A 24,913-nucleotide genomic window follows, 5' to 3' on the forward strand; every position below is an offset into this window, starting at 1 on the left:
CTTGACACAGATGTCTATTTTCAATATATTTGGAGACAATTAGGTCTCTGTGTTATTCAATGGTCAATCAGTGACTTGACACTCAACCCAAAAAACATAATATATTATGAGTAGTATGCATTTTTGAAAGACTAACTAGTTGTTAAGCTAAGGACGTCTAACTATTTTAACTTTGAGTGTATAGTGATGTTGATAGTTAAGGTCTAGAAATTATTATCTTTCTAGTAACCTTCAGAGACTAGGGAAGTATGTTTTAACACCATGATACATTGAAACTACAAGTTGGTATATTTTATATATGATATTTTCACTACATAGCAAGCAGAATAAAATTGTATAGAAATTATAAACAAGGAAAATCAATAACGTAAAAAACATCATCTTTCACTCTAACTTTGTAAACTAATTGTGGCTTGTGATGAAAGAGCAACGAAAGATGGACAAAGCTAATTGGTTATAGAATCACCAAAAGGAACAACAAAAATCAGGGACATAATTCACAATGACATATCTGATCTTAATCCGATTGATCTCTTTCACTTTATAAACCAATAAGATTTCAATATTTCGGTTAATTTTTTAAGATGTAAAAAAGTTAAGTTTTTCTAAAGATTATTAAAAAAGACCCTTTTTATTTTTGCTTTGTAAAACTAAATCGGGATTTGAAATATAATCTGATTGGAAATCTTTGTAATGTAATCTACAAGTATTGCGAGATGCATTCGAGTATAAGCGGTAAAGAACACCTTCTTCTGGTTTAGCTTTATCTTTATGTGCTACTGTTATGGTATCTGGGGAATGAACTGATGGATCTATATCGAAATAGTTATACGGTAACAGAGCAAAACTAAGATGAGCCCCGGGAGTTGGTGTAATGGGTAGATCTTCAGTATGAGGAATATGATGTACTCCCATTGTCAGCCACAGAACCAGATCCTGAAAAAGAGATTTAAGATTACGAGTGATTCGAACAAGGACCAATAATATTAGGATATTACTTCAGTGGAATGGAAGGCAATTTGATAAACCTACTTCCAGTAGTCATGATGATGATGATAATAACTATCATGATGATGATTAAGATGATGATGATAATAACTATAATGATGATGATTAAGGTGGTGATGATAATGTCTATTATGATGATGATTAAGGTGGTGATGATAATAACTATTATGATGATGATAATAAGGTATAGATGATGATATGTGATTATGATATTACTCCAGATTTTTGTTTTACACATATGTGACAACTCCGGCAAAAATGTAAATTGTTGAAACGTTGTGTACAATAAAACAATAAGTATACCATAAATTTGTGTTAAGTTATTTAATGCGATATCTACCCCTATATTATGTCGCTTTCATCCGAAAGATTCCAATTTTTTCACTGTTTTGTTTCACAACGAAAGAAAATCAATGCTATCGATTTGTGGTATTTCTAATGACAAACTCACACTAACAACCATTAATTTCACACTTACCTCATCTACAATATTTTCATCATCATCAATATATGTTTTAAAATCCACAATAGGTGATCTAGCATCAAACATTTTGTATGGTGAACTACTTCCAAATTCATCTTTTTTGTATTTAGTCACCGCCAATTGATATCTGGCCCATTTAACAGTGCCCTCGTTACCTTGATCTTCTTTTAAAGTTTGTTTTGACATGCCATTTATATGTATTCTGTATGCCCTCGGTGCGTCGTATCTAGTTCTCTTGTCCCCATTATGAATAATGTGATACTTCGGTGTATCAAAATTAAATTTGTAAGCTGCTTGTCGCTCGGTATTTTTCAGATTTCGTTGGTAGTATATCTGATTATATACATCGCCTTCGATTCCCGTCCACATGCTGTTATCGGCATCCTCAGTCAGGATATCGAGGGTTTCGTATCTATTGCTTGTTCCTAGTACATCAAGATCTGCTTTAAAGTGAAAATTATGGTGGTGCATATTACCTATGATATTTTTATTTAATTTAAATCCATACTTGTCTTCTTCGGGCGAGTGAAATGTAGTATAGATATATCCAGTAGACACAGCCCTAACTTCCATCGCGCCATTTTGATGGAAAATGAAGTCAAAGATATAATCATAGTTTACAATGGTTAAAATTGTTCTTAGAATTAATACATTATCCATAACACCACCATAAAAACCACCCTCGGAAATTGCATAAGATAAATGGCGCTTTAGTGGAACCCCTGTATTCTGTTCAAAAATACAGAAAGCTCGTTCGTTTGTATGAGGTTCTTCGGTCACCTCGCTAAGGAAGGAAGCGGACATGAATGTAGCTGTTTCGGGACAATCTGCACCAGGAATCAAACTTTTAGAATGGGTTCCAATGAGAGCACCACTATCAACAAAGTCGGTCATTCGGGTTGCAGGGTTTGCTCCAGAATAAAAAACTATAATCTCCTGAAGACCAACCTCGTATGCAATTCTATCATTACCATACATTATATTATAAATCTGAGGACCAGTTAATGGAGACATCCTGAAGTCAAACTTCCAATCCATATATTTGACTTGTCTGTGTTTTATTTCATATCGTTTGCCATCAGGTTCAACTAGCAATGGTGCACGTTTGTTTTTCTTAGTTTCGTCTCCTTTATAATCCAAGTTGGAGAATAAGTTCTTATTGACTTCAGGAAAGGGTATTTTACTTTTTGTAACCATGCTACCGTCATAATATTTAGTTTTGAGATCTTCTGCAGTGTCAAATGACTCTTTGTGGTAGATGATTTTTTCGATATGGTATTTTGATGCATCAGAGCCGTCGACGTTCACCAAAACAGCAAAATCAACAGGATGAAGCATATAATATGGTGCGTTATGACAAGCTTCGAACCACATTTTGCGTACATCTTTTTGTGAGATTGCTGACGACACCGGGTGGGGATAGAAATTCAGACACTTATCACCGCAGTTTGAAATGGTAGCATCGTAACTTTCTTTCAATATGGATCCTAGGGTGTTATCCAAATCGACCAAAATCTCATAAACCGCACTAAATTCCACAATACCAACTGGTCTGTAGGCGTACGGTATTTGATCAGGTCGAGTTGAAATTGAAAACAGGCGATGCCTTGATGGTTTTGGAAAAGGTTCTACAATGTATTCTTCTACAATTGGAGGGGACAAGTCACCTCGGAAGATAATAACTCTAGCTCTTCTTAGTGGTTTAGGGCCATTGTTATCCAAGTACCTCAATACCTCGGCCTTATCTAAAGGAAGCAAATCAGTAAGGTAAACATAACTAGAATTAGTAACTGCTTTGGACGGTCGAACTAGATTCAAATTCTTAGCTTTATCGGAATAGAGATAATCTTGTAAGGAACGTAACTCAGACTTCGTCAGGTCATGGAAAACTCCCGGATCTGGAGATTCAGAAACGTCGATAGACTCGTCACCTTCACATATATCACTTTCCTTAGGATTTTCATGCCCAATTCTAAATATAACAACCAGAAGGGCAACAAGTAGTCCAAGTGCTATCAGTCCAAACAAGATACTAACGATCATCCATTTTCTTCCACCACCTTTCCCAGCAATGCTCCTGAAAAGATAAACGGAAAGGTCTTACATATTTTGTATAATTGTTACTTCGGTGGCATACGGGGTATTTCAATGAACAATATTGTTTTGAATTGTCAGAACAATTTTCACGATGTTTTCGATTGATTAGCAAATGTTATGGCATTGTAAAGACGCGGTTGGATCAAAAATTGACGGAACATAGTTTGTGTAGTGTATGTCTTATCAATAATGAGAATGTAGTAGATTCTTGTTTTTTTTCTTTATTTACCTACAGCTTTGTCTCTTTGTGTAAATTGGTCCACATGGCCAACAGTTTAAGGCTATGTTCTAACCAGTTGTGAATTTTCATTTACATAATATTACAACAATAGTTAGGACACATGTCTACGTGGGTAAAGGTTAGATTATATACGTATAACAAACTTCATATTTAAATGATATGGTTTTATATTCCTATTATTCAAAACAACTTGTTTACCACAGGGTGTTAATAGGTCAAAAACAACTGTTTTTGTTTCTTTTTACACATATCGCATAAATTATGTCGTGAAGCTACCTTTTTAAAAATCTTTTTATTCTTCCACGTGCAAATTGGAGCGATCATGGGTGGCAAGTACAGCACAGAAAAATAAAAACCTTAGTATACTCTAATTCCCAATTACACTCAGATTGAAGGTACCGTGTAATTCGTAGCATGTCTTCAAAAATCCTGAGAATTAACAAGACTTTATCATTTTGTCAACAGACAATACTTGCCGTTAGAGACTTAGCCGACACCATGCGGTAGTATCAGGATTGTTACCTATAGTAGAATTCGAGTCTGCGGCATCAACCCGCTAACGATCGGTTATTCCACTGCCACAGACATGGGAACGTGAATCTTCGCCGTTCAAGTTAAAGTTACCTAGAAAGATTCACTGCCAGCCTCAAATGCAATCATTTGTCATTGCTGTAACCAAGGGTCTTTGACGCTTTCGCTAATGTACGCGTTAAGGGTTCAGCATATATAGTAATAATACATTTGTTGTCAAACATGCAAAAAGAATGCTTTTGACCTTTTCGGGATTACTCAAATTCAAGCAATGATACTTGTAGTATATTTTGAATGCAGTCAATTTGTTTGGAATTCAGGATTTTTGTAATAAAATAGCATAGAAGATATTTGGTATGCAAACAGGCTATTTGTAATACAAACGATTATTTCTAATGCAGACGAGATATTTGTATTGCAGTCAGTAATATAATCAGGACTCAAGATATTTCTAATGCAGTCAGGATTTTGTAATACAGTAAGATATTTGGAATACAGTCAGGATATTTGTAATGCAGTCAGGACATTTGTAATACAGTCAGGATATATGCAATGTAGTCAGAATAGAATATTTGGTATACAGTAAGGTAAAAGACATTTGTAAATCACTTAGAATATTTGTTGTAAAGTAAAGATTCAGGATGTTAGTAATGCAGCAAAGATATTTCGAATGCAGTCAGCATGTTTGTAATGCAATCAAGATATTTGTAATGCAGTTAGTATATTTGTAATGCAGTTAGTATATTTGTAGTTGGGATATTTGTAATGCAACCAGGATATTTGTAATACAGTCAGGATATGTGTAGTCAGGATATTTGTAAAGCAGTCAGTATTCAGTATATTAGTAAAGCGGCGAAGACAGTTCTAATGCAGTTAGAATGTTTGTGTCGAGTCAGGATAATTGTAATGCAGTTATGGTATTTGTAATGCAGTCAGGATATTTGTAATGCAGTTATGGTATTTGTAATGCAGTTATGGTACTTGTAATGCAGTTATGGTATTTGTAATGCAGTCAGGATAATTGTAATGCAGTTCGGGTATTTGTAATGCATTCAGGATAATTGTAATGCAGATATGGTATTTGTAATGCAGTTATGGTATTTGTAATGCAGTCAGGATAATTGTAATGCAGTTATGGTATTTGTAATGCAGTTATGGTATTTGTAATGCAGTCAGGATAATTGTAATGCAGTTAGGGTATTTGTAATGCATTCAGGATAATTGTAATGCAGATATGGTATTTGTAATGCAGTTATGGTATTTGTAATGCAGTCAGGATAATTGTAATGCAGTTATGGTATTTGTAATGCAGTTATGGTATTTGTAATGCAGTCAGGATAATTGTAATGCAGTTATGGTATTTGTAATGCAGTTATGGTACGTGTAATGCAGTTATGGTATTTGTAATGCAGTCAGGATAATTGTAATGCAGTTATGGTATTTGTAATGCAGTCAGGATAATTGTAATGCAGTTATGGTATTTGTAATGCAGTTATGGTACTTGTAATGCAGTTATGGTATTTGTAATGCAGTCAGGATAATTGTAATGCAGTTATGGTATTTGTAATGCAGTTATAGTATTTGTAATGCAATCAGGATAATTGTAATGCAGTTATGGTATTTGTAATGCAGTCAGGATATTTGTAATGCAGTTATGGTATTTGTAATGCAGTCAAGATATTTGTAATGCAGTTATGGTATTTGTAATGCAGTCAAGATATTTGTAATGCAGTTATGTTATTTGTAAAGGATGTTAGTAATGCAGTCAGAATATTAGTAATGCAAACGGGATATTTGTCATATTTGCAGTCAACATTGCAGTCAGGAGTTTATAAATTTAGGCCAAATTATGTCTTAACGATGAATTTCAATAGACGAACTTCGGGCGAGTCAAGCTTTCAATCATCACAGTTTTGTCGAATAAAATAATAATAGAAACTTACGAATATCGAGTATCCCGTTTAGCATCCCCAGCCATTGTGTCCCTCTTAAACAGTATCTAATATCGGATTACTCTACATCAACAATGCAAACAATGAATCCTTCGTGTCAAGGTCCAACGCGGACTTTTATGTCGTCATATACTTGATACACAATCTTAAAATCTATTCCCTCTGAGTAGTGAGAAAGATAAACACTATGGTTGTACTCGATACTAACGCAATCTTTGCCGTGACATGTTATTTATCATATTCTAAAAATCATAAAATTTTTCGAGTAGTAGGTCTACGTTTCACTCACCCCCACCCCCTCACCACAATCAATACAATGTTTTTAGTAGCATGGGTCTCTACAACTATCCAAACTTTCATTAAATATTATAGGTTCTGGGATATTATTATCTATAGTAATTCAGTTGTGCATCCAATCTTTTTATATCTATATGCCTTGTGTTTAAAGACGCTGTGCCAATTTGCGCTGTTACACTTACACACCGAAACATCTGTCTCTATTCCAGCCTCTGATAGCTATTTGGACAGTATGTAAGCTGATGTAGAGACAGAAATAATAAGCCCTGTTAAAAGGGACATGGGGTTTATAAACTATTTAGATACCTCGAATCAGCAATACCCAGGTATATTTGGAAAGGTGAATATTTTGTAGTTCAGTCATACCATCATTTTCTCCCTACACCATTTATGTCATGTGTCCGGTTCCATCAAAGTCTTTTTAGCGAAACTCGAGCATCGGCCAATTAAAAGTGATGCGCAGTCAAAAGTTCAAAGGTCACAGAGTCACGTGACAAAACGAAAGTTACAGTGATGCTCAACATTTATTACAATCATCTAAAAGGTAATTAATTATTATGTTAGAGAAACGCATCTTTGGAGGTGTGGAAAATCCTCATTTAACAGGGTCTTTTTCTTTGGACTAAACTAGAAAAGAGCCACATGTTTCGGACTATATTACACTATGCTCCCGATGACCACTGAAATTGTCGTAAACAAACATAATAGGCGTAAAAATCCAGGAATGTCAGATGTATTGAACGTTTTGGCATGGTTCAAAGGCCGCTTACAATTCCCAATAAATTTAACCTCTTAGAGATGAGATTCTTGTAAATTGGAAAATTACAGGACTACAGATCTATTGTCAGTTTGTGCTTTACCAATAAAAAGTCACTATTCAACATGATTATTGACCTAGTGTGTTTCATAGTGTATAGATTATACGATAGCCAATAAAAATTCTAAAATGTACTAAATTGTTTTTGTGCAATACTTTGTCTCCTTGGCTGTAATTGCTGGAGAATTTAGGATGTAGTACTGTTTCATGGTTCGTCCGACAGAGTCCGACACAGTTCATATAAATTATATATATAATACGTTACATATTTACAAATATCGCTACATTCTCAATGTTCTTAAAAAAAGGGTCCAATTTTTAGCTCGTAAACTCTCAAGAAGACACAATATTTGACGGATTTAGAAGAAACTTTGTGTTATTATATACCGCCTTTGGATGAACCCTGTTGAATTTTTTTTTAAATTTTATATGAGTTATTGCCCCTGCCCTCGCGTATATATTTTTAGACAATAAACAAAAGTCATTTAAGACTGGTGAATGTTACTGAACTACTGCCAAATTTCTTATTTAAAATCAAAGCTACCAGTGGGCGTATATTACTTTGCCTGGCAAGCTATCACTGTCGTACTAAACTACAAATTATATAAATACATTTAACAAACCATTCGAGTTAAATATTATTACGTTATTAGAAAGTAGATGTTATGTAAGGTAGGGTAAGGGCAGGATACTTTTTTAATCTATTTCGGTATGTGTTTAATCACGTGTTTTCGATCTCAGAAGGGATATGGAAAGCTGGTAATGACTTCTGTAATGACAAATCGTAGCAATAAAACGTTCAAATGAAACATAATGTTACATTTTTTTTATCGGGCAAAGAATATCTGTCATCTGGGAAAATAACGGAATTGTAAAAAAAACTTACCTTTTTTTGTCCATACTGCTTTCGGAGCTTCAAGTGATTTTACTGAGTGTTCATGGTGTATATAATTATAGCTAATGTGGTCATTGGTCAATATTTGTTGTATACCTCTCTCATTTCAATAGATCAATACCATGCATGAATGCTTTAACAGATGATATTTATGTAGTATATATATATACTGTATAATTTTTGAATTATACTTCATTTACTTCTCCAGTAAGAGACCGTTTTTTAATTTTCCCCTGCGTGATCTCTTAATACGGTTTCTACTGTACATAAAGAAAACATGGTTATCAGAAAGCAAGCTGTAGAACCTAAATTTCAATGAGTTTTCAAGGAAGAACTGACGCCTGATAACTGATATGAAAATTGGCATCATGTTTCAGAAACTCATCATTCTCCAATAAAAGATGAAATTGTCAGAAAATTTTATATGTTTATTAAAGGAACACTACCACATAAAGATTTGTAGAATAGGAGTAAGTCCGAGTTTTGTTAAATTTCTATACCCTACATATTAATTACGGATGATATATCTACAAATATATTCTAAAACCACACAAAAGATAATAGACTATACTAAACCATCCAGTCTTGCTACCCAGATTAGAAAACAGATACTTCTTCAGAATTAGCTCTTCATTAAACTTGAACGCAAATCGATTGGTCTTCTAAAAAATTACCCTTAGGCATACTGTACGACATTGAACCCAAACCCCCTTAATTAGGCCAAGAATTTAATTCATTTTGTGTGTAAGAGTGTTTCTGATCAAAGGAAGCATGTACTGTCACATTTCCACGTGTGCCTTCAGGTGCTATCTCGAACTTGAAATGGACCAACACAATGACCACAACTATCCACTTCCTTCAAACTGAGGTATCTATAAATTGAAAGACAAAGTTTTATAAAATTGTTCTGGTGTGTTCCGTTTCTAATACACTATCAGGGTTATCAACAACCGTTGTCAGATTGAGTTCGTTCATGATACATCTCTGGTACGATTGTGAGTCATCCACGAGAAATCGAATCCCCTCGTCTAGTCTACTGGTATCATTGTGTACAGCACGAACAGAGTCTTTCGATGAACGAGATGGATCCGAGGGAAAGTAGTTGAATGGTATAAGATAAAAACTGCGGTGTTTGTTGACTGATGATATTAAGGGTAATTCTTCTGAATGTGGTATGTTATAGATACACATAGTTATCCATAGTACCAAATCCTGAAATACGAAATAACAATCTTTGAATAATCATGAAAGACAGTTTTCTTCCTCTATTCATGAATTCAAATAAACTTCTCTGTCGACTAGTGCAGTTCATGGTTGTTCTTCCAGTCGCAGGGCAGAAACTGGAGCACAGTCTTCGTATTGTAGAATGTTATCAGTTTTTCCTTATCCGAGTCTAAGTAATTTACTGATCCGTCTTTCGTATGGATTTCAAAACCATTATTTCAAAGAACATTCTGCATTCGAAACAAGTCCAGACAAAATCGGCTATTATCAAATTAGAAGGGACATTATCTAATAATAAACTTGAACGTGAAACATGACCTTACCTTATCAATGAGATTGTCATTATCTTCAATATACTTGGTAAAATTTACAACTGGATCTGTAGAATCGTAGGCGGCATAAGGTGAACTGCTTGACCTTTCATCAGGTTTATATTTAGTAACTGCTATTTGGTAATTTGACCATGATAATGGTGTTTCTTGTGAAAGTTGCACGGGTGATCCACCCAAGTCGACTCTGATTGCCCTTAGTACATGATGCTCAGTTTTCTTGCGGTTGTTATAAAATAAGTGATATGTGGGAATGTTTCTATCGTTTGAGAATGCTGCCTCCATTTCAGTCTGTTTAAGATCGTACTTGTACATCAATTGTGAAAATGGTCTACCGCCATTTGCAATTCTTTTGGACTGAACTTTAAGAGTCTGGTAGCGATTTGAAGTACCAAACACATCCAGGTCTACTTTGAAGTGGAACAACTGTTGCTGTATGACGCCAGCTAGGTGATCAGTTAGTTGATATCCATAGCGCTCTTGATGACCAGAGTGAAACATACCGCGGAGGTGGCCAGCAGGGGTCACTTGTGTTTCTAAGACGCCATTTTGGTGAAATATATAGTCAATTATATAATCATGATTACTAATGGCAAAAACGGTCCTTAAAACTAAAGACGAATCTGCCATTCCGTCATAAAATCCATCATCCTTAGCTGTATACGCGAGATGACGCCGTAACGGAGTCCCTGAATTCAGTTCGAATAGACAGATGGCTCGTTCAGTGGTATATGGTTCACTTGACTTTTCAGCCATAAAGGAACTACTTATAAAGGTTGCAGTTTCTGGACAATCAGTGCCTGGAATAAGGGATTTAGCTTGGGTTCCTAACAAGAAACTGCCATGAACAAAGTTAGCTGCTTGTGCACCTGTACTGGAGGAGGAATAATGGGCCGCTATTTCCTGCAGACTTATTTCAAACGCAATACGCTCTTTTCCAAAGTTAACGTCGTACAATGCGGGTCCGGTTAGAGTTGATAGCCTGTAATGGAAGTTCCAATTCATGTAGCTAATGTGTTGATGATGAATGCTATATCTATGTCCATCAGGTTCCACCAATCTCGGTTTCCGTTTAGAATTATGCCAGTCTGCTCCTTCGCCTTCCAAATCAGTAAAAGATCTGGAATCGGGCACTGGGAAAGGTATAGCAGTTTTGTGGATTGCTCCCTCAATGTACCTGTACTGCAACTCTTTAACGGAATTGAATATTTGGTCAGCATACACAATCTGGTCCAAATAGAAGCTCGATTTATCAGTACCATTCAAATGAAAAAGAAACATGAGGTCCAATGGAAATAGGGAGTAATATTTGACGTCGTAAAAGGCTTGGAAGAGAAGCTTTCTGGCGGGTGCCATGCTGAGCTCTGGGGATAACGGCACTGGAATAAGTTTCAAGCATTTGCTATCGCATTCAAGGAAAACAGCATCGTAACTTTCTTGTAAAATTCTTGATAGCTGCCAGTTGATGTCATTTAAGAACTTATCCATAACTGCATCTAATTCTGACATAGAAAGTGGTTTAAATGCATCTGGTATAGGGTTTTTCCGAGAATTGGACTTTAGCATATAATGGTATTCGGGTTTGCGAAGTGGCCCAACTATGTATTCTTGGACAATGGCTGGTTTAAGGTCACCACGGAATATTATTACCCGTGCTTCCCTAGCTGGTTTTTCAATGTCCATATCTAGATGAAGCAACATGTTGGATTTTGATGGCAAGAACAGATCTGCTGTATAAATAAAACTTTTGTTAATTGTTGATTGTTCAGCCGAAGCCAAATTAAGGTCTTTGGCTGATTGTAAATATTGTCTAATAGATCTCAATTCTGAGGAAGTGAGATCATTAAAAATTCCAGGATCATTTGGTTCCGAAAGATCCATAACATTGTCACTTTGTCCACATAGTGGCGCCCACCTTTCTTCTAAATGTCTGTTTTTTATAATAGCTATTGCCATTATAGTTATTATAAGCACAGCACACACTAGTAAAAGCGTTACAGTTGCACACCTCCATTGCCCGATCCTCCGTCGATGTTTTTCAGCCATTCCTGAAAAAGGGAGGAAAAATTATCAAGAACAAATAACAACCTGGAGGTTGCTCTACACTAGGAATTAGTGTATTTTTTCGACAACTTGAGAATTGCAGTCTGAAGTTTGACCAGTTCGCACTTGTTTTGGGGCATTGAAAAGGTTTGATAATATTATAAAGCCTTCAAATCCGTCCGCGTTTGGAACTTAAAATGACGACACGTCTTTTCTTGATACTCCGACATATAAAGAAACGTCATATATATAAAATGAAAGTAAAATTTCTAGTTTGATGTATATTTGAAGGGGTTATGCATAACCATGCAGTTATAGTAGAACTGAATATGTACATATATTTATGACTTAAATTAACCCCCGAAAACATAGCAAGCCATTGCGATGCTTCAAAGCGGTGTCCGAGTTGACAAACCCAAGTAGTTAGAGAGCAAAAACAGGTGTTCCGGAAGAGTGAAAATGTTGTGCTGATTTCAAGGTTGCTATATGGGCTATTAAGGTCTTAACCATATAAAAGCTCATGATAAATCATGCATTACTTTCAGATGGGAGTATGTTGTGGCGAGTACGATGATATTAGTTTAGATGATACGATTGATTGATACCTGATCGAAATGAGAAAATAACATAATAAGGTCATTTTAAATCTTAAACCAATATTTAACTGTGATAATATGATATCTTGACCAATTCAACCCTGGATAATATTGTCAACAAAATATGAAATAAGAGATAGAGAGCTGATAGTGGACAGGGCAGCTAAAGTAGGACAACCCATAGTTCTGACTTTTATGAAAATGAGTAAGTGTATTCTTGGCCCAATAATGGATACGCCATAACATGTGATGTGGAAGGCGGGGTGGCTTTTTATTCAATGTTCTTCATTGCTTTTTCTTAATTATTATTTCTAAATTCTTATCTAACATTGAATAAAAAGCCATTCCGCCTTCCATAATAACAAGCGTTAATATGATGGTTGGCGTAAGAGGCATGGAAACCTTCAATTACAGAAAATAAGAAAAACACTTTTGGGCTCCACTTAATTTTAACTTTTCAGTAGATGTAGAATGAAATTTATCGACACTTTGCACTAATTAACTGACCTCAGAAGGTAACATTGCTGGTAAAACTGAAACTTTAAATTATTTTATGTGACCTAGTTTGACTCTAGTGATTTTAGAATGCAAGCTAGTGTCATTTCTTAATGTGTATACATAAGCAAAGATAGTTCTGTTGCCAATGCTACAATCCCACTGGTGAAGGCCTGAAATACAGTTGAATTTGACAAATAAAGCAAGGTTTGAAAAAATTTTACTTAGACTACACGTGTCGGGTAGTTTGGGAGGTGTTATCCCCCAGTAAATATATTATCGAATTCTTTCTCTTATCAAAAATACAGGCAAGGCAGTGTCATTTTCGGGACCTGTGTGTTATATCGGATGAAGACTGGTGCCGTAAAGTAAATTGGATGAGGTACACCCCACGAAATGTTTTCTCTTAACTTCTTTCTTCAATTCACCTAACCAACAGCAGTTCAGTAATTTTCACAAATGATTTATAACCTACATTAATGTGTGGAACTTGTCCATAAATTAAACTTTGTAAATTTTTATTGGACCCTCTCTATTTTTATAATTGACTTTTTGATAGACATTAAATATAGTTCAATAAATTTATTCTACTGATACAACCTTATAGAGTGTATTATTCACTTCTTCATTCTGCTGATACAAGTTTATAGAGTGTATTATTCACTTCTTCATTCTACTGATACAAGTTTATAGAGTGTATTATTCACTTCTTTATTACAATGATGCAAGCTTGTATTATTTATTGCTTTACTCCGCTGATACATGTTTATACTCATGTTTTATTTTACTTCTGTATTCTACTGATACAAGTTTATAGATTGTATTATTCACTTCTGTATTCTACTGATACAAGTTTATAGATTGTATTATTCACGACAAAAACAAAATGTCATGTTTAGTTTTTGTTTTTTTGTTAGCATTTTCTTAGAAATATTTTACTTTATATTGAAATTCTTTGGCTTCATTTGACCTTTACATGCGATGTGAAATACATACAATGTAAAACATAACTGAAAACTAAATATTGAAATTTTAGGAAATGAAATAAAATTGAAATAAATAAACAAATGAAATTAGGATTTTGTTAATGTCTCATAGCAGAAAAGAAGAAAGAAAGTCACGAAGAAGGAGGCATTTATTATATAAATACTATAAAAATGACTTACCGACTAATGATTAAAACTTATATAAGTATATTGTCTTTTTCCTCATATTTCACTTGTGGACTATTATCTGTTTTTGACTGTATACCAATGACTATAAATATCTATCATTATTGTTATTATTTCACTATCAATTGATTACAAACAGTATATGGGACGAATTAAAGAGGCCAATCCCTTGACTTATACATTTAAAAAAAAAATATTAAAATATGATAATTTGCAAAAAAAGAAAAAAATTAGGATGTATGGTTTGTCTGTTTTTAAATGGCAAAAAATTGATGTACGACATAATTGAATTGACAACGGTTTGATTTTCCAGGCCTTTGCAATTAGTCTGATATAACAGTAGGGCCTGTCAATCAGGTTATTGACCTTTTGAGGTCTTTTGTATTTTCATTTTGAAAAGAGATACGAAAGGCAGGACTCGGGCTTTATCGAGCAAATAATCAGAAGACCACATGCCATCCTTATATGAATTAATCTGTATCTGGATGTGCTCCTTTAAATAGTTTCTTCACTTATGGTGAGTTGTAAAATAGCTTAAAATCTAAGGTAGATAAATAATATATTATTTGCTCATTCAGTTCTGCAAATAACTTACAACCATACACATAGGACTTAATAATTCCTCACAATCATAGGTCTGCAGATTAGCAACACATCATATAGGTTGATCATTGAACCCTGTAAAGGAAAAGTCATTATGACGATATTAGTCTTGATGATTTCAGGCTGCAACCGCTCATTATTGTCTAGGCCATGCAGTAATTCATTTTCAGGTAGTGCAATCGTCACTTTCGCGGACATTGTGTTAAAAGTGACAACTGGGAAACCAAACAGCATTGTTCAGTCTTATAAATTTCACAAACAAAACATATTCAGATTTTTTTTTTTAGATTTTGCAATCAAACTTAAAATCCATCATTCAATTTGTTTTTGATTTCGGGTTTTGTTTTGGGGTTCAGATCGTTAGTACTTGGTCTATTTCAACTAAATCGCAACAATATTCCGACTGCTTTCGCCTAGCCAAGAGTTGTTGTCCGTAGCTTGTTTTATTAATTAGAATTATCTTATCTTGAATGTTAGCCATCTTGGAAAACTTGTCACAAACTCAAACTGGGAAGATTAAAAATTGTCAAAGCAAATTTCACAGCTGAATATAGTTTTTAAAATTCAGCATGGACAGAAGCCATCTGTGCCAAAGCTTAATCAAATGGGTGAGGACTGATATATTCATAAGTTGGTCCACAAGATATGATTTCACTCTTGTTTTGCTGTTGAATGGCATTTCGACTTCATGGTTTTTTTGTGGGTGGTGGTGCAAATGTATCTTTATTACTCTGGAGACTTTTTCTAACTTCTTTTTCAGTTAATTAAGTATTATTTCTATATTCTCTTACTACTTATACTCATTACACAGCGTTGTATGTTTTCTTCATTCTAATCCTGTGGTACAAGTTTAGTTGGGCCTGTTTAAAAGTTAAGGCTAAAAACAAAGTAGTCATGAAATACAATCGCAATTAATTAGTTATATTGAAACTCAATTAGAGAATTGTTATTCTTTATTGGGAACCAACATAAATCATACAATCAGTTGTAGCTATGGTACTGGTAATTTGGCAGATCATGAAACTACCTGAATTGTAGGCTAAGCCTACCCTACCCTGTAGTGAAGTTACAGAGATGATAATTCTCAATAAAGATTTTTCTATATTTTTATATTTTAGCTAAACACATTTAATGTCACAGTTAAAAATCAAACAGTAGAAGATTTTAGTGATGGTATTGCAGTAGCACAAGTCCTGCGTCAAATGTGAGTCATCCCTATCTTAGAGAAGGCTCTCCTTGGCACTTTCATTTTAAAAATAGTTTGAGCTCAAAATCATTGGAGGTCATGGACACCTTTTAGGATCAGCATTGCAATATGTAACTGCATCCAGCTAATAATTATGATGTTATGTGGATTTGTCTTCCTTAGTACAGTAATAGTGTATATTATATTTAATATGTTTCAGAGCTCCAGATTATTTTAATGAAGCCTGGTTTAAGAAATTAAAAGTTGAAGATGATTTAAACTGGAGGTTAAAAGTATGTAAAACTAAATGGTTTCCCAATTATGCCCTTTTTGCATTAACAGTAATAGTATTTTCTATTTGTATTTTTAATCCTTAATTATTTCCATTGTCAAGATAAAGTTAGATGTATTAATATCAAATTGAATATTCTGTTAAACTAAAGGTGTCCTCCCAACTATATAATCTATGCTTAGCCTCTACTTCATTTCATCTGATCTTGACACGTGTAAATTGTGTGCTTCGTAAGTGAGTTGGTGTTTTGTTTTTACCTTGTTAAACTAAAGGTTGTAATTAATTCTGTTTTAGGTAAGCAATCTTAAGAAAGTATTAAATGGAATCTTGGAGTACAATATGGAGGTTTGTTAACATTTTATTACATAATACTCGTATATGAAGAAATTAAATTCTATTTCTATAGAAAATTACATTGAATTGTCATTGATTTACAGATTTTTTAAATAAATAAATGTATAGAATTATAAAAAAAAAGGAAAGATAAGTTTTCTAAATGTTAATTTCCAGGTACTTGGCATACAAATTCAAGGTTTTCAAATGCCTGATGTCAATTTAATAGGTAAGTACTACTTTTTTTCATTACTTTGGGTTATTTGGAAACATCTATCTATTCTTATTCAAGTGTTACATGAAAGTCTACTTCCTGATCAGCAGGTCACCATATTTTTCCCCAGACTGGCTGGCCAAGTTACTTCTTTGTTTCTGGAAACCAGCAGTTCATTACAATTAGAATGTTGTTTATTATTTTATTACAAGGTATATAGTAAGTTTTTTATTTCTAGGTGAACATTATGATAGTGTTGAAACTAGCAAATTATTACATTTAGTGTTGGGGTTTGTTGTTAATTGTAATATTTTATTTCTAGGTGAACATTATGATAGTGTCGAAACTAGCAGATTATTACAGTTAGTGTTGGGATGCGCTGTAAACTGTGCAGAAAAAGAATCCCATATACACAACATTTTAAAAATGGAAGAATCTGTTCAACAAATGATTATGAATGCAATTCAAGAGGTATGTTGTATTTTAATGATATACTATTTATGTTTATGTTAAAGAAGTTACTGCCAGGATGAGTTAAGTTTTTCAGATGTTTTCTCTAATAATTTGTAAATCAGAAGATTATATAAAATTTCAATTAACTTGAAAATTTCTAAAAGTGAAGTAGATAGTTTGTATATTAAGAAGTCAAAAGCAATATACACTAGTATTTTTAACCTCATATCCAAGGTTTTCTTATGAGTGTCAGCCTTGCATGATTAGATCTTGTCACTTGATTGTGCATATGATATGTTGCTTACATTTAACAAATTTTATTTTCTATTTTAGCTGATGTCTAAAGAAATCTCATCACCAACAGAAGCAGATAATGAGGTTGTAGAACAGGTATAACTATTCTATTTTGATTAGTTTCTGAATGATAACAATTTCTATAAGTTCTTTGTTTCTGATAAATTGATCTTGTACAATCATCAATAGCAATAGTATGAACCAGATCTCTGATGGTTAGGGACCCAACTATAGCATAGTCTGCATCTGTGAAGAGCCCTTTTAACAGGACACATTTAAAGTCATCAGTCAAAATATTTCATGCATTATGCCTGTCTGAGTATGATAATAGTTTTATTTCATATGTAAATTATATTTCAACATTCGCTCTCATCAAAAGGAAATTAGGACAATTTCATATCATATTATAGTTGAAGAAGACAGTTGAAGAATTGAACAGTGCCTTAGAATCAAAAGAAGAACTATTACAAAGATGTCATGAATTAGACATGCAGGTAGCAACATATCTAGAAGAGAAAAATGCTGTACAGACAGAAAATGAAAAACTGGTAGAAAGATTACATCAGGCTGAAAGTCTGGATGACCCACGGTAAAATATAGTTCTTATGGAATTTTCTCTACACTTACAACAAGAATGGTATTATTTTATTTAGCACTTGGTTTACATGATTTTACCTTCTGAATACTGAGTGTAAATGAAATAAAACTAATGCCAAGTAATGTGACTGAAAGCGTGTGATGTTAACACTAGGGTTAATAATTTAAGCAAGAAGATTTGTTTGAAATTAAATTTTTTTCTTTTCAGCACACCTGCAGGTAAAAGGTTACAAAAGTTGCAAAGTCAGTTGGAACAAGTACAAGAACAACTATATCATGTTGAACAAGGTTTGTGTTTTTGCTTGGTTTCAATGTAATTATGTTACAAGTAATTGATTAATATGATATTATCTGAGGAATAAAGCCTATTATACTTTTAAACTAAAAGAAGCATAACACATAAAGGATAACTTTTTTATTTTCCACTAAGAAGTACATTTTGTTTAATTCTAATAGCACGAGACGACTACAGAATTAAATATGAAGTATCTACGAAAGATTATGAAGAACTAAAGGAAAAAGTAAGTTACATATTATATCATTGTGCAGGAAATCTTGTTTAGGTCGATCTTTTTATACACACACATCTCATGTGGGCATGTATTGACCGTATGTCTTACCTCCCTTTTTTATATGCCCCCGATTGCTCGTAAACACTCTACAAGACAGATTTGACAAAACTTGGTGTGAGTGTTCGTAATCACCCAAGGATGAACCCTATTGAAAATCAGAAGAATCAAGTTATTGCCCTTCTTTTACAAAACCATTTTATTATTCAGAAGGTTGAATATTTGCTTTCTAGAGTTTTCAAGAGCTAAAAATTGAACACGTTTTCAAGAACAAGGGCAGTAACTCATACTCAATATGAATCAGAATTGGTTGATTAATTCATACTGATTATTTCAAAGCTGTTGTTGATTTTGTTAATGTAAATTAAGCCTAAATGGAGAACACATTTGAATATTAGTGCTGTTCAAACCCTGTGATATAAGCCTATTTGAAAATGCTATAGGTTTTTTATTTTATTTTATTTTTTACTGTCCATCATTATGTGTTTTTTATTTCAGAATGCTGAATTATCACCATTAGCTTCAGAAGCTAGAGCATTAAAAGATGAGTTGGATTGTTTACGTGATGCTGCTGATCAAGCTGTAAGTATAAATTGGGTTAAATATTATTTTACAAATATCCATCACAGTTTTGTTAATGAATAAAGATTTCAAAATTTTATTCAAAAATTGCAAAATCCCCTTTTAATTGGTTCTTTTGATGGTTATTGTTTATCAATTGGATCTATTCTAAATTGTCAAGAATCAAACTGGCAAATAAAAAGATTTTTTTATTTTTTAGGCCAAGTATGAATCTTCAATAGAGACCTATAAAAAGAAAATAGGTATTATTTATATATTCACTTTTCATCGAGTCTTCAAACCCATATTTAGATTTTCTTTGAAAGATTACTGCATGTTAATTGCCTGTATACTTGGAATATTAGAAGTAGTGGATTGTTAGTGATTCTGTCTTTATCTTATATTGTGTAATTTGTCCATTTTCAGAGGAGATAACAGTTTTAAAAAGTCAAAATCAATCATTAGGTGACCAAATAACAAAATATATACAAGAAAAAATAGAAATGGAAGAGGTTGGTTGAATTTTGTTTGGCATCAATGAAACAAGTTGAAATATCTAAGCAGTCTAAATCTATCAAACAAATACACTGAATGTGGAGCTGCCTTCCAAAGTCTCAAGACTTGTGCTCCATTTCATTTTGAGATTTCAGCTTGTCCTTTGGAGATATTGTATGTATTATACATCACTTAAGAGAGTCTACATAATTAAAACACTCTTTTTCATTTGTTTTCTGTAGTCAATGAAAAGGTTTGATTCAGTAAAACAACAATTAGATTGGTGTAAAAGACAAAATCATGAATTACAAACTAAATTATCAGATGAAACAAAAAGGGCAGACAAAATAGATTTTGAATTGAAGAAATCACAAGAAAAGATGACCATTTTACAGAGAGAAAAAGAGGTTTGCTATTAGTTATTCAATTGCCATATACCTTACATTTTTGGAGGCAGTGGTAGTACAATGAGTTGGATGTTTTCTCACTAATCTTAAGGTCCCAGGGCCGGTTTCACAAAAGAGTTACGACAGGTCTTAAGTTTGCAACAGATTGCAAGTTGTTCGTAAAACTTACGATGGATTTCACGAAATAAATTCAATCGCAACTTTGGTCGTATCTTAGGATTTAAGACCATTAGCTACGACATGTACTTAGATGTCGTAGGACCGATCTTTCGTTATCAAAATGGTGGGTTGCACGGGGATGGGTCCGTAATACCTTTAAATACCTCCTGAACGCTTGGGAAACTGCTGAAAAAGGAAGTGAAATGAAGTAGTAGGCTACAAAGATGTAGCAATTACAACATGTGGCGGTCGTTCAAATCTCACATGGATTTAAAAGTGGGTCCAGGTGGGTGTGTCAAGTGCAAGTAAAAACAGTTTGCCCGTCTCAGACACTCGAGTAAACGTTTCAAAAATGATTTGCAGAAAGCGGCTTACCAGACACTTTTTCAAGTGCAATGTTTATTCCATGTTTAGTATTAGGGGGTGAAAGCCGACACCGGGCCTGTTATGTTTAAAGCAAAGAAAGTATACATTTCGTACAAAAAATAATTTTAACAACTTTTTTCTGCCAAGGCTCTAATTCGGTTATTGTCAAAAGAGATGAGTCTTTCTAGAGGCCCTATAGACGTCGTTTGGACTTAATAGGTCTATCATCTCCTACGTCCTAACTTTGCCAAAAGTAGGATATTTGAGTCTCTCAGTCTCAAATGGACAGGTCTAGGATGGAACATCTATTTTAAAATAATTGGTAAAATTGGAAGAGATGATCTAGATAGTTTCCTTATCTTTCACTATCAATCTCGTCTTTTTACTGTCTCCAATGACGACGGACTCACAGTCACACAGTACAAAGTTTTGCCTGGACATGTAACACTCCACTTCATATAATTTTATTATCCTTCATGTAGTATCATGTAGTCTTATTGTTGCAAACAGAACTAAATACTCCAGCATTCATTGTTTGATGTTATTGTTTATAGAGAATTATAGCTGAAAGAGACTCATTAACTGAAATGAATGAAGAATTAAAGTGTATGCAGGTATGTTCTATCTATCTATTCTATGTTCATAACACTTTAATATTTTTTTTCTCTTAACTTTCTTTTTAATATATTTGGAAATTCATATGACACATTTGGCTAATTATTAGCACTAGTAAAGAGTTGTAATACTTCTTGGATGATGTCTTTGACAGTTGGTAGAGAAATATGGAGACTAATTACTCATTCCTTACTATGTGCAGTAATTTTCATTCAAATTTTTTGATTTGGTTTTTCAGACACCAAATGTAGGTGGAGGCAATGGTAATATCAATAATATGGGTTCTACTCCTCAGGAAATGGAAATGAAGTAAGTCATGTTGAAAATTAAATCGTCTAATGCTCCTGTCCTCATTGCATACTGCATGGGGTTGCCAGTGCTCATGTTCTTAATCAGGTGCAGATACAGTAAACTCCATCCGGTTTTCATGTTCACATATATATTGTCAGAACCCATGATTTTCATAGTGTTTTGATTACTCATATGTTATGTGTTTTTTGTTGTTTTTTCAGAGAGAAACTGTTACGACTTGAACATGAAAATAAAATGTTAAAATTGGGTAATACTGATCAATTAACAGAACAAACAGAACCATTACAATTTGCTCTAGAAAAAACTAGCGCCAGGAAAAATGAGTTAGAAACTGATGTTAGGTAAATTCCCAGAATTATTCGATTTGGTATTAAACGACTCAGCAAGTTCTAGGCTCATCTGTTTATGGGATGAAAAGCGTCAAGTTTTCAAGTGATCTGCTTGAACAATATTGAGATGTCAAACAACTAATTATTATTTGCAGAAGATTCTTAAACATGTTTAAATATTTCAGGTTATTAAATCAAAGAATATTAGAACTAGAAGCTCAGGTCGAAGTTTTACAAGAAAATGAACCCTCAGATTCAGAATTAACAGAAATTAAAAAGAAATTGATACAACAGGTACATTGTCTAGTTTTCTTAATATTATTGATTTTTGCATATTATTCTTTTTATTGTGATTCCATCAGTCAGTATAGTGACATGTTACTCAGATCGTGTGTTTGTAAAGTTTGATATTGTCTGGTTTAGACTTGCTGTATGCCTCAAGCTGGGCTCATTGAACATCTTCCAACAGTTAGGAATGGAAAAAATGATTGACAAAATTACCTCATTTTGCATTGGTATTGCATCTTTTTATATAATAAATAGGAAAAGAGCAGAAATTTTAAATTCATTTGATCTTGCTGTGAAAACTAAGATAATAAGACAGATGACTTTCTTTACTTACAGCAACAAAAATTAGAATCAAGTAATAATCAGTTAGAAGAACAGAAAAATAAACAACTTTCATTAGAAGAGAAATTGACAGAAAAAGACAAGAAAATGAAAGATTTTGAAAATGAATTATCAAAGAAAGATGAAGAAATGAAATTAATGGAAGAAAGATATAAAAAATATCTTGATAAAGCTAGACATGTAAGTTACAAATATCTTTATAATATGCTGTGGAAATTGACTTTTTCCATTTTTATGAAACTTGCTGTGATCACTCTTTCGTGCAAATGTCAATAGTAGCAAAGCTTATCAGAGCCAGTTTAACACTAATTTAGTTTGTAATGGACAGTTATACTAATTTGGATTGAAGTTTATTGCTATCATTTAATTTTGATGCAGAATAATATGAAATGAGTTTTCAATCTGCTAATAATTTGACAAAAAGTTTCTGATTTATTGCACCTAAGAATTACCTTTATCTGTTATTAAAAATGAAAAAGGTGGCAATGTTTCACAATAATTTAACTTACCTGAGTTTAGTGTTTAGTCATTTGATTGGTTAATCAATAAAGTCCATTTTTTGGTGAAGCTTTATCTACCAATCAAATTAGTATATTATCTTGGTTTTATTCTATTTGAAAATGGCATTGTGTATTTTTTGTTGCAGATCATTAAAACCTTAGACCCTAGACATAAATCAAGTTCAAATGAAACTCAGGCATTACGTAATCAACTAACAGAACGACAGAGATATGTTGAATATTTAGAGGTAAAATCTAAACTTTTATATAAACTTACCTTCATGTAATATTGAGTTGCAATTGAGGTGTGCCATTTCACATTTACTTTTGATGTCACTTAAGACATGTTTTTTCTGAATATGATTTTCATTTTTTTTCGTAATCCAAAGTTGAAATGAATTAAAAAGAAATGTTGATTTTATTATGTTTTCTTCCCTTAGAGAAATTTCTCACCAAATTTTGTCTCTTGTTTTATTGTAGAAAGATTTAGCTAAAACAAAGTCTAGAATAGATTATGAAGATCAGTTGAGAGTATCAGCATTCTATTCATTGGTAAATTTTATCATTTATTGTAATTTGGGGTCACATTTGTAGAAATCGTACAGTGGGAATTGCTTGCCTGAATTCACACTGCAATGATATCAACCAAAAGCTAAAGAGTTATTTCCCCTTTGACCATTCTTTGATAAAGACAGATTTTAGAAATTTAGACAGAAACAGAAATGAGAAGTCTCAAATGTATCATTTCATCATATTTCAGGGGTGTCAACTACAACGTCAGGCGGTAGAACAAAGGTTATCTACATCCAGTGAAGGTGGCCAGTCATTTTTAGCTCGACAACGTCAGGTTCAGTCTCGTAGACCAGCTAGTTTAAGTGCCATAGTACCTAATAATACTGTGTAAGTTTCTCTATTCTATGGATTTAAAAAGGTGAACAAATATTGCTGTAATGTCACTGAAATGTGTCCTTATATATTATCCTAATACTTTTTCTGTTTATCAATTTAACAAGAACTTGTCTTTTTATCTATCTGTTTATTCTCTTGTGTTGGTCTACAGATATTGATTGAACTGGTGTACAAGAATTGTCTTAGCCAAAAAACAAAAAGTGAACAACATTTAGAATTGGAAGCATTGAAACAATTAGATACATAGTGATTACCATTTCCTTTATCCCATGTCTTTTTCTCTATTTCAGAACTCCTGATCATTGATATACATAATAAAGTCAACATGGTAACATGGTGCTAGTGATATATATAAATTATTATTCACAGGCACACTTTTATCACAACTGCCAAAATAATGTTGAAATGAGATTAAGAATTGGTGCCTTCATATGCCTAAATCTAACCTCAACTCAAATTGTATAATTTATAGGTTAGAGTAGCTTCCCCTGTGACCCCTTGTCTTTCATAGCTAGTCGAATACATGCTCTTATAAACTGCTGTTAAAATGGTTAATAGGTCAAAGTTCAGGACACTGATCAAGCTGTTGACAATATCATATATGCTTTTGACTTCCAAACAAGTGAAACTGTAAAATGCATCTTTGAGATACTGTATTGAGAATAATTTTAGGGAGTTCATAAATCAAATGCTATGCCCAACATGATTGCATACCTTTTGAATCTCTATCACAGTAATTGTGGTTTTCAAACACAGTATTCACTTTAAGGGTTTTGTTGTAGGCATTTCACCTTGCCATTATTTCTTCCCTAGATAGACATAATAATTTAAAAATACAAAACCAATTGTGTCCAACCATAAAAGTGAAAATGTGTTTGTTTTTGTTTAGTTTATTTTATGTGTGGTTT

General features: G+C 33.2%; 3 protein-coding genes across 3 annotated transcripts; 1 reads left to right on the plus strand and 2 right to left on the minus strand.

Annotated features, from left to right (window-relative positions):
* Positions 1-615: 615 nt before the first annotated feature.
* On the minus strand, positions 616-3,535 carry LOTGIDRAFT_118238 (hypothetical protein; the record flags this gene model as incomplete). Its single annotated transcript, XM_009056480.1, has 2 exons — positions 616-936; positions 1,487-3,535. The coding sequence occupies 2 exons, from the start codon at positions 3,533-3,535 to the stop codon at positions 616-618; spliced, it is 2,370 nt and encodes a 789-aa protein (XP_009054728.1).
* Positions 3,536-9,216: 5,681 nt separating this feature from the next.
* On the minus strand, positions 9,217-11,756 carry LOTGIDRAFT_118163 (hypothetical protein; the record flags this gene model as incomplete). Its single annotated transcript, XM_009056481.1, has 2 exons — positions 9,217-9,534; positions 9,870-11,756. The coding sequence occupies 2 exons, from the start codon at positions 11,754-11,756 to the stop codon at positions 9,217-9,219; spliced, it is 2,205 nt and encodes a 734-aa protein (XP_009054729.1).
* Positions 11,757-15,350: 3,594 nt separating this feature from the next.
* Positions 15,351-24,000, plus strand: LOTGIDRAFT_118217 (hypothetical protein; the record flags this gene model as incomplete). The annotated part of the gene is made up of 22 exons (XM_009056482.1): positions 15,351-15,392; positions 15,903-15,988; positions 16,191-16,263; positions 16,557-16,607; positions 16,773-16,824; positions 17,132-17,280; positions 17,596-17,652; positions 17,967-18,145; positions 18,362-18,441; positions 18,610-18,674; positions 19,221-19,304; positions 19,504-19,546; positions 19,710-19,795; positions 20,021-20,185; positions 21,265-21,328; positions 21,583-21,634; positions 21,775-21,978; positions 22,152-22,260; positions 22,591-22,776; positions 23,243-23,344; positions 23,577-23,648; positions 23,857-24,000. Coding segments are annotated over 22 exons (2,145 nt in total), but the record flags the coding sequence as incomplete, so codon positions are not given.
* Between the last annotated feature and the right edge of the window lie 913 nt (positions 24,001-24,913).

This window comes from Lottia gigantea (genome assembly GCF_000327385.1).
Source record: "Lottia gigantea unplaced genomic scaffold LOTGIsca_28, whole genome shotgun sequence".
In the NCBI taxonomy this organism is placed as follows: Eukaryota; Metazoa; Mollusca; class Gastropoda; family Lottiidae; genus Lottia; species Lottia gigantea.